The following is a 14,332-nucleotide window of genomic DNA, read 5'->3' on the forward strand; positions in this document are numbered from 1 at the left end:
TGCTGCCTGGTATCCTCGCCTCTGATCCCCCTCATGCTACTGCCCACCAGACACCTGGGGCTCACCCCCTGGGTTTGGGTCTGCCTTGCTGGAGCAAGGGCAGCCTCACCTGCAGCTGGCAGGCGGCGACCAGCGTCTCCTGGACATTGCTGAGGCTGAGCTCCAACTCAGAGGTATAAATGAAATGCAGAATTTGGCACATGGCATTGTAGGACACGCCGTGGATCAGGACCTCTTCCTGCTCCATCTCCTTCAATCCCCCAGCAAACATTCCTCTGCAAAGTAAAAACATGAAACAGTGCTGTCATATCAATCTTTATGAATTAGAAGGGCGCCTGGGTGGCTCAGTCTGTTAAGCGTCCAACTCTTGATCTCAGCTCAGGTCTTGATCTCAGGGTCATGAGTTCAAGCCCCATGATGAGCAAATCTGTATCAATCAGGACACCAGCCCAGGCCGCAGAGAGTGAGAGGGAGCAGGGAGCATCACCCAGCAGTGATGTGCAACAGAACGCTGGTTCGCTCTGTGCTCTGAGTCTAGCCACAGAAGGTGCCCACCAGCTCCTGATCAGGTTTGGACAGCCATCCTAGAAATCACTGTCTGCGTTTCACGTGCTGCAGGGTGTGGCACCTGAGCCTCTTGGAGCCAAGGACAACGTCTGGCTTGCTTCCTGCTGCATCCACAATATACTTCCTGGATCACAGCAGCAGCCCAGAGCATGTCATGAATGAATGGATGAATAAATAAATGGCAAACAAGTCATAAAAGTCATTTCATCCAAAATATACTGAAAAACTAAATGCCAAGTACCATTCAGGGTCAGAGGATTAATAGTCAAGAAAGTAGTTAAGACTCCTACTTACAAGGAGTTTGATGCTAGGGAGGAGAGCAAGTAAAGAACAAGGCATTTCTGAGTGAGGAAATGCTAGAAAGAAGCACAACAAGGCATCGGATCTAGGAGCGCCCAGCTGGGAGAGGGGGAGCTAGTGGACTGTGATAAGGAGCAAGGACAGGCCGCGACGGGGTTGGGTGGCACCTCACCAGCCAGTGGATGGCATTCCAGACGGCGGAGACAGGAGCTCAAGTCCTGGGGCAGGGATGAGTTCAGTACACAAGACAGCAAGGCCAGCGCAAGGAGGAAGTGAGCAGGTGAGACAGGGCCAGAGCCTGCTTCTCCCAGGTGAAAACTGAGTCAGGATTGAAATCCAAGCACAATGAAGCGCTGTTGGGGAATTTTACACAGGAGGGTGGTGTGAGCAGACTTTTCAGGCAAGAGGGTTCCTGTGCGCCTGGGGAGGGCCCGGTGGCAGAGGCAACATGCTGAAGGACTGAATCTAGGAGAGCACTGGAGGAACCCGCGCCCTTGGCTGGGTTAGCTGGACTGACAGGAACTTGGGAGGAACGGGGTCAGAGAGTGAGGTCGGAGTCACCATCAGTGAGATGCCCCTGAGGCATCCCAGGGAAGCCAGTTAATTAGCTGTTCAGGGGGAAAGCGGCTGGTCATCGGGGGAGGTGGCAGGGCTGAAATATGACAGCCACGTAGAGAGGACAGAGTAGCTATTTTTACATTCTGTTTATTTTTCAACTAGGTAATATATATAGCAGTGCCAGACTTTAAATATACACCAGGGTGAAAGTTTCGCTCTTCCCCTCCCTCCTCTGCTCCGCTCCAGGCCAGCAGTTCCCCTTCCCAGGGCAGCACTACACCCAAAGGCAGTCCATGTACCTAATACTCTACATTTTGACTTAACGATGCATCTTGGAAACAGCTCCTTACTGCTATACATAGGGCTGCCCCTCTTCCTGTAAAGGCTGTCATGGTTGATTTAACCTGCGGCTGCAACACACTTAGGTTGCCTATCTTTGTTCCTTAGAAAGAAAAGGGAGGGAGAATCCCAAGCAGGCTCTACGCTCAGCACAGAACCCGACGTGGGGCTCAATCTCATGACCCTGAGATCCAACCGAGACCCAACTGAGCTAGCCAGGCACCCTTTAAAGGGCCATTTCTCTACTCTTTTTTGAACAGTCCATATTCTTTGTCCAATTTCTATTAGACTCTGTCTTGTCAATTTGACAAAATCTGCCCTTTCTCGAACGAGTTGAAATTTTTTTCCTCCCTCAGATCTTTTGATTTGACGATGCTTTTTGCCATGCAGAAGTTTGTCTGTTTTGAATGCAAATTTCTCATTTTCTTTTTTGCCTGTAAGTTTTATGCCAGACTTAGGAAGGCTTTTCTCTCTGAGGTAACATTAAAAAACATTTCTCCGGGGTGCCGGGGTGGCTCAGTCAGTTGAGAATCAGACTCTTGGTTTCGGCTCAGTCATGATCTCGGGGTTGTGATATCAAGCCCCCATGTCGAGCTCTGTGCTGAGCATGAAACCTGCTTAGGATTCTCTCTTTCCCTTTCCCTCTGCCCCTTGTAACCAACCCCCCGCTTGAATGCTTGTGAGCGCACTCTCTCAAATAAATAAATAAATAAATCTTAAAAAAATTTTTTTCCCATGCTATCCTCTATAGTTTTTTTAATTGTTGATTGGGGTACCCTGGCTGGCTCAGTTGGTAGAGCATGCGAATCTTGACCTCAGAGCCCTGAGTTCAAGCCCCACATTGGGTGTGGAGCCTACTTAAAAAAAAGAAAAATTGCTGATCCACTTGAGGTGCAGCTCTCTTTGGTCATCCTGAATCCAGGTTCATAGGACACCAGCCGCCTCCCCCCATGCTGCTTCCCCCAGTCTGACCCTAATGAGATCAAAGTCTTACACCTGAGGTGCGCTGGTGGGGAAGTCGGTGCCATGTCTGCCCTGGCCCCTAAGACTAGCCCCCTGGGGCTGTCTCCAAAAAAGGTTAGTGATGACATCACCATGGCAACCAGTGATTGGAAGGGTCTGAGGATTACAGTGAAACTGACCATTCAGAACAGACAGGCCCCAAGATGCCTGGGTGGCTCAGGTGGTTAAGCGCCCAGGTCTTGATCTCAGGGTTGTGAGTTAGAGTCCCAGGCTGGGCTTGGAACCTACTTAAAATTTAAAACAAACAAACAAACACAGAACAGACAGGCCTAGATTCAAGTGGTACCTTTTACCTCTGCCCTGATTATCAAACCCCTCAAGGAACCACCAAGAGACAGAAAGAAGCAGAAAAACATTAAGCACAGTGGAACCATCACTTTTGATGAGAGTATCAACACTGCCTGATAGATGCGGCAGCGTTTTTAGCCAGAGAACTTATTCTATTCTCCGGAACCATTAAAGTGATCCTGAAGACTACCCAGTCTGTGGCCTGCAATGCCTTTGGCCGCCACCCTCATGACACCATAGGTGACATCAACAGAGGTGTACTGGAATGGCCAGCTAGTTAAGAACTACAAAGGAAAATATTTCAATAAAGGATCATTTAACAACAACAAATCGTTCCACCTGAAGTTTATTTTGGTACAACGTGTGAGACAAGGGGCAACTTTATTTTTTGAGAGGGACACCCCGTTATCACCTTCCCCACCTGGGATGCCATCTTTAATAAAACACCAAGCTCCTGTCAGGCTTGTGTCTGTGTTCAAAGTCACTCCTTTCCCAATAATGTTCCCATATCTCCTCAGGCACCAGAAGCAGTTTGGATTCCTGCAGCTCCGTAACACGTGTGACCACAGGGTAGAACCAGTCTCCTTTTATTACCTTCTCAATAATTTCCTGGCCATTGCTTGCTTTTGAAAATTTGGACTTTAGAATCAGTTTGTGCAATCCTCCCACCCCCCCATAAAGTCTTCTGGTATTTTTATTGAGAATGCATTACACATATAGACTGATGGAGAGACAGCTAGCATCCCTGCGATGGACATGATGGGCTCTTCCATCTCACAAGCCAGCCTCTCACAGACCTGGCACTCACACATTACGTTTACTACTAGACACCCCCCTCAGGGTGCCTTCCTGTGCTCTGTGGTACATGGACTCACTCTTTGGGGTGTCCATGCAATGTGTGGACCTTGACGGAATCCAGAATGGAGAGGGGAAGAAGGAAGGAGATAGAAGACATTTTGGGGACAATTAGGAAAATTTGAATATGGACTCCATATAAGATAAAATTATGGAAGGACTATAAATGTCCTTAGATTTATAATGTTATTACAGATATATTACAGAAGGCTTTTTTTTTAAAAGATTTTATTTATTTATTCGACAGAGAGAGAGAGACAGCCAGCGAGAGAGGGAACACAAGCAGTGGGAGAGGAAGAAGCAGGCTCCCAGCGGAGGAGCCTGATGTGGGGCTCGATCCCAGAACGCCGGGATCATGCCCTGAGCCCAAGGCAGATGCTTAACGACTGAGCCACCCAGGTGCCCCTACAGACAGCTCTTATCCTTGGAAGTGCAGTGAAGTATTTCCAGATAAGCTGTTATATCCTCAACTTATTCTGAAGCGAATATGCAAAATGCTAGCTGATGAATCTAGGTGAAGGGCAAGGTTGTTCATTACACTGATCTTTCAGCTTTTCTATACAATTGACATCTTTTTTTTTTTTAAGCATTTACTTATTTATTGATGAGGGAGAGAGAGAGCAAGAGCACAAGAGTAGGGAGAGGGACAAGCAGGCTCACCACTGGGCAGTGAACCCAACTTGGGACTCGATCCCAGGACCCTGAGATCATGACCTGAGCCGAACCAACTGAGCCACCCAGGCGTCCCTGACATCCTTCAATATAAGAGGGAGGAAAAAAGGTTGAAAGAAAAATAAAATATATATCCACTCCTTTTGTTTTTGTTGTTTTTAACCAAAAACGGATGCCTAATTCTTTATCATAGTCTTACTACTTTTCTGTAACATTGAAGTTATGAGAAAATAAAAACTTAAAAGGGGAAAAACTTTTAAAATGATGTCCAGGAGTGCCTGAGTGGTGCAGTCAATGAAGCATCCAACTCTTGATTTCAGCTCAGGCTGTGACTTCAGGGTGTGATATCAAGCCCCGTGTCGGACTCTGTGCTCAGCGTGGAGTGTGCCTGAGACTCTACCCGTGTGCCCCATGTGCTCCTCTCTCTAAAATAAATAAATCTTTAAAAAAAAAAGAAAAAAGAAAAGAAAAGAAAGAAAGAAAAAAATGATGTCCATACTTCATAACCATTAGGATGGCCACTACCCAAAAAAAAAAAAAAAAAAAAAAAAAAAACCTACACACACACACACACAAACAAAAAAACAGAAAATAACACGTGTTAGTGAGAATACAGAGATAATGGAACCCTTGTGCACTGCTGGCGGGAATGTGAAATGGTGGCAGCTACTGCGGAGAACAGTATAGACGCTCCTCAATTCAATACAGAATTAACATATAACCCAGCAATTCCACTTCTGGGTATATACCCAGAAGAACTGAAAGCAGGATCTCAAGAAGATATATAAACACCCATGTTCACAAAATGGTCTATTCACACAGCGGGATACTGTTCAGCCTTAAAGAGGAAGGAAATTCTGACACATGCTACAACATGGATGAACCCTGAGGACATTATGTTAAGTGAAAGAAACCAGTCACAGAAGGACAAATATATATGATTTCACTTATAAAATGTTCCTAGAGTAGTCAAATTCATGGAAACAGAAAGTGGAATGGTGGTCACCAGGAGCCAAAAGGAGGGGTATAGAGAGTTGTTGTTTAATGGGCACAGAGTTTCAGTTTTGGAAGATGAGAAAGTTCTGGAGACCCCTTCCGCAACAGCATGAACACACTTAATACTACTCAGCTGTACACTTAAAAATGGTTAAGATGGTAAATCTTATCATGTGTTTAAAATCACAGCAGGGCACCAACAAAGTAAGTGGAGGGCATGAACAACACAGAAAACTGCAGAATGAGGGCCGCCTCTGCCGCTAGGGTACCATAACCAGATGTCCAGTGAGCACCCTCTGAGGTACAGTGGGGAACATTCCCTACATCAGCTTGTTCAGGCCCCCAAATCCCTGGTCCAAACTCTGGAGGCCAAGTATGTCTCAGAATTCAAAAGGTGTCCACTGGAGAAACACGGCACCCATGTCGTGTATGATGTCACACCCATGCAGGGTCTGGGTCAGTACCTCACATCCAGACTCCTTAGTATTTCCAAAGCAAAATGTAAAAGACATACACTAAATAGGATAAACATAAAATTAGCCTCACATCAGTTTAGGGCAGGTTTTATAGTTTAATAGACTTGTACCAAAATTTAAAAAACAAAAATAAAAACTCATGGAAAAAATGGCAATGTGGGAGAACCCAGCTTTCCCCATCCCCCCACAAAATTAATGACTGGACAGCTACCAACTAACAAAAAACAGCTCTAGGAGATAACCTGAATACACTTAATGAAGTTTTAGCAACACAGTGGAACAAAAAACCAAAATAAAACAACTTTCATATTTCAGGGCTTTGGGGGTTTCAGTACTCTGGACTAGTAGCTGCAAAAAGCAACAGTGTATGGACAAAGAGGAACTTTTGAAAATAGTTACCATGGTGTGGGCGGTGAGATGGGGAGATGATGTGGGAGGGCAGGGGTAAACTGGTGCCTTCAACTTTTTTTCACCAATTCAAAAAGTATTTTAGGGACACCTGGGTGGCTCAGTCGGTGAAGCATCTGCCTTCAGCTCAGGTCATGATCCCAGGGTCCTAGGATTGAGTCCCGCATCAGGCTCCCTGCTCAGCGGTGAGCCTGCTTCTCACTCTGCCTGCCGCTCCCCCTGCTTGTGCACTTGCATGCGCATACTCTCTCAAAGATAAATAAATAAAATCCTTAAAAAAAAAAAAAAAAGCATTTTAGCTCCAGAAATGGATACTGATATCTGTAAAGCGCTACAGGCAAGGTCCCCTTTGAGTGAACAACAGGGAACAAAGCCCCCCCTGGGCTACGGTCTGCTGCTTTGTAATGCATTAGGGACAGGGATGGTGCTGCCGCAGAGCTCTGCACCGAGAGATCTCGCTGAAGACTCCATACTGTCAATCACAAACGAACTGCAATTTTCTTGTGTGTTGGCTATCTGTCCAATTTTGATGCCAATGTTACGTAACTCTCTTTAAAAAATTTAGAAACTCACGGGGGCACCTGGATGCCTCAGTCTGTTAAGTGTCTGACTCCTGATTTCAAACTCAGGATCTTGGGGTAATGGAAACAAACCCCCAGCAGGCTCGGTGCTCAGCACAGAGTTTGCTTGTCCCTCTCCCTCTGCTCCTCCCCCTATAACTCGTGCTTTCTCTCACTTGCTCAATAAATGAAGAAATACAATCTTTAAAAAAAATTTTTTGGAGGGATGCCTGGGTGGCTTAGTTGGTTAAGTGTCTGCCTTTGGCTCAGGTCATGATCCCAGGGTCCTGAGATCAAGCCCCTCATCCTTGGCTCCCTGATCAGCGGGGAGTCTGCTTCTCCCTCTCCTTCCACCACTCCCCCTTCCCGTGCTGTCAAATAAATGAATAAAATCTTAAGGAAAAAATCTTTTGGAGACTTTTTTCTTTATCTGCTCTGAAAGTTTAAATGGCATTAGAGTCTGTTCATAAAAGGTACAACTCCCCGGACACATCTGGGCCTCGTGTTTTTTTTTTTTTTAAATACTTTATTTTTTATTTTTTTAAGATTTTATTTATTTATTCGACAGAGATAGAGACAGCCAGCGAGAGAGGGAACACAAGCAGGGGGAGTGGGAGAGGAAGAAGCAGGCTCATAGCGGAAGAGCCCTGATGTGGGGCTCGATCCCACAACGCCAGGATCACGCCCTGAGCCGAAGGCAGATGCTTAACTGCTGTGCCACCCAGGCGCCCCTGGTCCTCGTGTTTTTGTGGAGAATATAACTTTCTTTTTAGGAGTGAAGTTCTGTCAATATACACTTTCTACAAAATCATCAATGTAATCCAAATTTTCAAAATCACAGGCACTGAGTTGAATATAAGTGACTGCCTTATAATTCATAGTATGAAAACTGAGGGAGAGATATAAGACCTAGGGAGGCTGCCACACATAGGACAGAACACTTGTGCCACCTGACACATAGGGGTGGGGAGCACAGGAACCAGCACAGGAGAAGTAGACAGGGCAAAGCAGGAGAGGGCCATGGGAGCCAGAAGATTAGTACAGTAGACAGTCATTACAAATCAAAAACAAGACCCAAGATGCACGGTTTAGTCAATCCCTAAACCTTGCACAGAGCACACACCAAAGGAGGATTTCTGCAGAGGGTGCCTCCCGACAAGGGTGATCCAGGGCCAGGCAGCTCTCCATCCCCAAGGGGTCAGCGGCCTCCTGCAGGGAGGAGCCAGCCCTGAGAGCCAGAGGCTGGGAAAGGGTACAGGACAACTAGAGAAAGCTACCCAGAGGAAGAGGCACCTCAGCTGGACCCAGAAGATAACACTGCAGGGCAGGAAAGGCAGAGAAGAGCAGCACTGCTGAGTGACGGCAGAAGTACAGGCAAGAAAGCCTGGCCATATCTGTCCTAGGCCAGCACTGGTCATACTCTGTATAACCACCTTCTGGAGAACAGGAGGTACTTATACCATGAAGAAATATTTCACTTGATAGTTCCTAAAATCAAAAAATGAGAACTGGGGTGCCTGACTGGCTCAGTCAGTGGAGCGTGCAACTCTTGACCTCAGGGTCATGAGTTCCAGCCTCATGCTGGGAATAGAGATTACTTAAAAAACAAACAGGGGAGCCTGAGTGGCTCAGTAGGTTAAGCATCCAACTCTTGGTTTTGGCTCAGGTCATGATCTCGCGGTCGTGGGACTGAGCCCCACATCAGGGTCTATGCTGAGTGTAGTCCGCTTCAGATTTTCTCTCCTTCCCCCTCTGCCCCTCCCCTCCCACTTCCCCCCCCCCCCCATACTCCCTCTCTCTCAAATAAATAAAATCTTAAAAAAAAAAAAAGAACAAAAAGTAACAAACTGAGGACTATAACCAATACTTGAAGATGAAACAATGAAACAGAATCAGAGCTGGAATGGGAATCAGGTGGCCATGGCTGAGGCTCATTCCTGAGCCTCCTCTCACCAGGGTACAAGGAGGGTAGCAGCACCAATTCTTCCCAATATGCCAGTGGCTGGGATGAAGGAGGCCACAGAAACCCCAAGGGACCAAGAATCCACGGTGGGGGGCAGGGAGGAAAGTCAGAGGCTTAGGCACTCAAGATGAGAAGGTATGGGACGCCTGGGTGTCTCAGTCGGTTGAACAATTGACTTCTGCTAGGGTCATGATCTTGGGGTCCTGAGACTGGGCTGTGTGGGGCTCTGTGCTCAGCAGGGAATCTGCTTGTCCCTCTGCCCCTCCCTTGTCTCATGCACACTTGCTTTCTCTCAAATAAATACAATCTTAACCAAAAAAAGAAAAAAAGATGAGAAGGTGTGGGCCAGGGAAGGGGCACAAAAGGCACAACTTCACACATCACATGGCTGTGTGTACAATGTGTATACACAACTGACCACCCGGCCTTGGCCTCAGCACCCACAAGGCTCATCCAGGCTTCCAGTTAGCATTATAAGAATACCACTGGGGGGCATGGGGGGGCACTGAAAGACTAAGGCATAAAGTGCCAATATCTTAAAAAAGGTGTGTATATGTCTTTGTGTGTGAAGAGAAAGGAAATATGGCAAAATGTTAACAACTGTTATTCAGGTGTTCGTAATATCATTCTTTCAACTTTCCACAGATTTGAAATTTCTCAAAATGAAATGCTGGGGAAACCAGAATAAATAGAAAGAAAATCTGTTTTATACCAAGATACAGAAAATTCATTTTATAAAATCCAAAAGGAAAAGTAAAGTCAAGCGTGTTGTCTTTTAAAAAAATAGGAAAAAAGGGGGGAGGCTGGCTGGCTCGGAAGAGCATGCCACTCTTGATCTCAGGGTTGTGAATTCCAGCCCTACCCACAATGGCTAGAGATTACTTAAAAATAAGTAAGTAAATAAACTTAAAAAAAAAGGGTGGGGGGGGGAGAGAACATGTCCCAGAAGAGCTGAAAGAAAAACAGATTCAAGTGCGCCTGGGTGGCTCAGTCAGTTAAGCGTCTGCCTTCAACTCAGGTCATGATCCCTGGGATCAAGCCCCGTGTCAGGCTCCCTGCTCAGCAGGGAGTCTGCTCTTCCCTCTCCCTCTGCCCTTCCCCTGGCTTGTGCTCTGCTCTCTCTCTCTCTCACTCTCTCTCAAATAAATAAAATGTTTAAAAAAAAAATAAAGTAAAAAAAGAAAAACAGATTCAAAGACCCCTCAGTCCCGCTCAGTGTTGGTGAGTCACTACAACAAGCAGTGGGAGGTGGTTCCTCCCACTGGTTCCTCCCACCCGGTCACTGTGGTGCCAACACAAGCACCTAGTGGAACCAGGATTACCTGTGTTACTTTACTTGTGAGAACATGTGCATGTAACTCACCTGAAGTAATCACAGGACGCAGCCAGCAGGATTCGATGGGCCTCAATGTGTCTCCCCTCCACCACCAGGACAACATCAAAGAGGATGCCACTGTCCCGGAGAGCCAGCAGCCCCCGGAGCAAGGCCTGGGAGTGCTGTGCACTCCGGTAGGTGTTGTTGACACAATGTGGGTGTGAGGGCTGCACAGGCAACTTGCACAGCTGGGTGAACTCCTGCTCCTCCGCCATCCTGACCACCACACCAGACCTCACCGCTGCGGCTGTCAGCTGGCAAGACAGAGGGGACAGGGAGTAAGCCAGGGAAGCAACACCACGCAGCACACAGACTGGCCCAGTGGCACGTGCCGCTCACGGCACTTCTGTTCCTCCCACCAGCTCACCTGTGCTTCCCCTGTGTCTAAAACCCACAAATTCCCTCTCCCCTCCCACTGCTTCCCTAAACTTGGGGACTCCCTCCTGAAAACCTATGTCCCTTCATCGCCAAAATTCTTCATTAAATTTTATCTCCTTTAACGTCTCTGGGACACAGAAGGGTTCTGGAGACAGACTGACCTTGGTTGGGGCCCCGGCCCTCCCATGGATTCACCACATGACCAACCTGAGTCTCGGGTTCCTCAAATGAAAAAAGGGAAATAAAAACACCCCGCCTGTTGGGGAAATCTAAAATTGGTAAACGATGAATATAAAGCACCAGCACAGACCAGGTTCTCAACAGCTCTTCCTCTCTCCCATTGAGAAAGAACAAAACAAAACCTGGCTGGCTCAGCTGGTAGAGCACGCGGCTCTTAATCTCCAGGTGGTGAGTTCGAGCCCCACACTGGGAACAGAGTTTACTTAGAGAGAGAGAAAGGGGTGCCTGGGTGGCTCAGTCAGTTAAGCGTCTGCCTTCAGCTCGGGTCATGATCCCAGGGTCCTGGGATTGAGCCCCGAGTTGGGCTCCCTGCTCAGGGGGAGCCTGCTTCTCCCTCTCCCTCTGCCACTCCCCCTGCTTGTTCTCTTTCTCTCCTCCTCGTCAAATAAATAAATAAATAAAATCTTAAAAATAAATAAAAAATAAATAAATAATTAAAAAGAGAGAGAGAACAAAACTGGGTTCCCACACACAGGAATGGATGCATAACAATGACAACAGACCTGAGTGCTGGCCAGGAGACCCAGGGGAGGGTCCAGGACCTGTCTTCTTTTACCAAGATTCTGAGAGTCAAGCGCAGTAATTTCAACTAGAGCTGGTGTATTCAAGATCATCTGCAGCATGTTTTTAGCTCCAGGTTACTTTGTAATAATTGAGTACATTTAAAACATGCACAATGATTTGAGTTGAAGCCTCAGAAACCCAATCGGTAAAACAAACCTACCTTAAACACACTTTGGCCGTGCATTCTGAGTCAGGGGGAGCCAGTCCTGCAACTGCACTCTGGGCCTTAGCTAAGCACTGTAGCCACAGCACTGTCACCCAGCCAGGTGTCACCTGCCACACTGCCTGTGAACATCTGCCTTCACCACCTATGGCCATTCCACTATCCCCTCTCCCAAATTAGTTCCTTCTCCAATTCCCTCTATTGTATCTTTAAGAGAAAAAAATGAAAGGGGCACCTCGCTAATTCAGTCAGTAGAGCATGGGACTCTTAATCTCAGGGTTGTGAGTTCAAGCTCCATCCTGGGTGTGGAGCCCTCTTAAAATTTAAAAAAAAGAGGGGGGGAGAAAAATAGATTCTACTATAAAACTTGCCAAACTGGGGCGTCTGGGTGGCTCAGTTGGTTAAGCATCTGACTCTTTTTTTTTTTTTTTTTTTTAAAATTTTTTTNGATTTTATTGATTTATTTGACAGAGATACAGTCAGTGAGAGAGGGAACACAAGCAGGGGGAGTGGGAGAGGAAGAAGCAGGCTCCCAGCAGAGGAGCCTGACGTGGGGCTCGATCCCGGAACGCCGGGATCACGCCCTGAGCCGAAGGCAGACGCTCAACCGCTGTGCCACCCAGGCGCCCCAAGCATCTGACTCTTGATCTCAGCTCAGGTCTTGATTTCAGGGTCGAGAGGTCAAGCCCCGCATTGGGCTCCACGCTGGGCGTGGAGCCTGTTTAAACACACGAACAAACAAAAAAACCTTGCCAAAAAGAAGAGGCCTCTGTCCTCACCACAACAGCTCAGGAGCACACCTGATTGCTTTGGACTTTCTGCTGCTTCCCATCCAACATGCTCCATTCCTCTCTGTGCTGGCCCCTCAGTGTGCCTCCTGGATTTGGGACCTTCACCCACCTACCCACTGCTTCGTCCGCACCCTGGACTGGCTCACACACAGACAGCCGGGGCCAAGGGGTAGCCCCCATTAACTACCTCTCTTGATTTGAAACTCTGCCCCATGGCAACGCTCTCTTTTCTGATCCCTTCAGCCAACACACTCTACCTCAGCCCACCCCTCTTTCCCAAGAATCTACCCTATATTCCCAAATGCACCTCCAGCTTGATGCCTAATCCAGCCACACCCTTCCCCACTGGTCTAGTTTCCTTATTCATACAGCCACGGTTTCCACATCAGAAACCTCATAGTTTCAATGATCTCTTTTCCTTTTTATACCTGTGTCTATCAGACCCTCTAGTTCTGATTCATTCTCTCCCATCTCAGATGCCCATCCACTTATTCTCCATGGCCACCACTCTGGGTCAGACCACAGCAATGACACTCCCAACTGGTTTTCCTCCTCCTGTCCCATCCCCCCCAGCTCCTCTGCTCAGGCCGCAGGGGGTCCCCAAATGCCCAGAAGCCTGGCTTCCCAAGCAGTGGCTCCCTACTGCTTTCCGCTTGGGTCTCCCCATGATCTGGCTCAAAACGTTCCTTTCCCCTGTACCCTCTTACTAGCCCTTAGACCAAAAGGGATACCCGTCATCCTCTAAACACCATCAGACTCCCACCTAGACCTCTTTATAACCTCATATTGGTCGAGGTCTAGTTCGATCACTTCTCCCTCTGTCGCTGTATCAAGGACACAACAGGCATGCTCCATCACTGAAGCTGGTCTATCTACTCACCAGCTAGGGCTTTATCTCACCCACATCGCAAAACTCCATGACTGTTTGTACCGCTTGTAACCACATGACTCTGAGCACTTAGCTCATTATCTCCAAATCTAAGCGTCCTCCTCACTACCATGACCACCAGGGAGTCGAGAGGGCTTCCTTCTCTAAGGGTGGCAGCGGGGACTGACTGCTCCGACAGACATCAATCAGTGGTGGGTCCACACCCCACATTAGCACTTTTGCCCCTTTGGGAAGGAATCCGTGGCAGCTACACTTACTATAGAGTACAGAATACAGTAGGAGAAGACTGCCTCCTTGGGCAAGCAAAGCACATTTATCAAGCACAATTTAGGGAGCTAAGCTAGGTGCTGAGAGTGGTGTGAAGAAAACGAACCAATTCCCTGCTCTGCAGGAGCACAGTTCAGAGTGCAACATATTCAAGACCATGCATCACAGCCTTGTTCATAAAGCAAGCACTGGCCACGACCAAAATGTCCATCCTCAGAGGAATGAATGCTGCAACACTGTGAGCCAACAGAATACTAGACAACAGTTAATATGGGCAAACTAGAACTCAAGCTATGGTCATCAATGTGCAGAAATCTCAAAGCCACGCACAGGGGGGAAAAAAAGCACACTGCAGAATACGTATAATACAAAAAAGTTTGAAATCACACAACAAAATACCGTCCAATTTTGCTTATAGATAGGCGTTACAGTAGAACATAGCATGGGCACATTAAAGGAATTCAGGATCATGATTTTCTCCAGGAAGGAAAAAGGGAATGTTTTATTTCTTCAAAACAAACAAACAAACAAAAACAAAGAAGACAAAACATTAGGATCAGATAGAGAGAGGTGGTAACTTTTCCGTTAGTATGAAATATTTAAAAACCAAATTCTCAAACTTATTTTTTAATATGTTCACATTCAAATTCGAAAGGCACA

The 14,332-nt window shown here is 47.1% G+C and overlaps 1 protein-coding gene across 5 annotated transcripts in view; it reads right to left on the minus strand.

Moving 5' to 3' along the window:
- The window catches only part of KLHL22 (kelch like family member 22), a 33,472-nt gene extending 21,431 nt beyond the window's left edge, over positions 1-12,041 (minus strand). For 2 of the 5 annotated variants that reach the window (XR_004620199.1, XM_034642490.1), the window contains exons 1-3: positions 11,723-12,041; positions 10,369-10,634; positions 110-275 (exon numbers count right to left, since the gene is read on the minus strand). Coding sequence is in view for 4 of the 5 variants with exons in the window: in XM_034642490.1 (XP_034498381.1) it covers positions 110-275; positions 10,369-10,634; positions 11,723-11,746 (456 nt within the window). In the remaining variant the exon portion in view is untranslated. Of the gene's footprint in view, positions 1-109; positions 276-1,039; positions 1,221-10,368; positions 10,635-11,722 lie in introns of those variants that run through there. The other 3 variants (XM_019801102.2, XM_002920603.4, XM_034642491.1) reach the window with 3 other exon arrangements.
- Positions 12,042-14,332: the final 2,291 nt, after the last annotated feature.

Source organism: Ailuropoda melanoleuca, chromosome 14, assembly GCF_002007445.2.
Source record: "Ailuropoda melanoleuca isolate Jingjing chromosome 14, ASM200744v2, whole genome shotgun sequence".
In the NCBI taxonomy this organism is placed as follows: domain Eukaryota; kingdom Metazoa; phylum Chordata; class Mammalia; order Carnivora; family Ursidae; genus Ailuropoda; species Ailuropoda melanoleuca.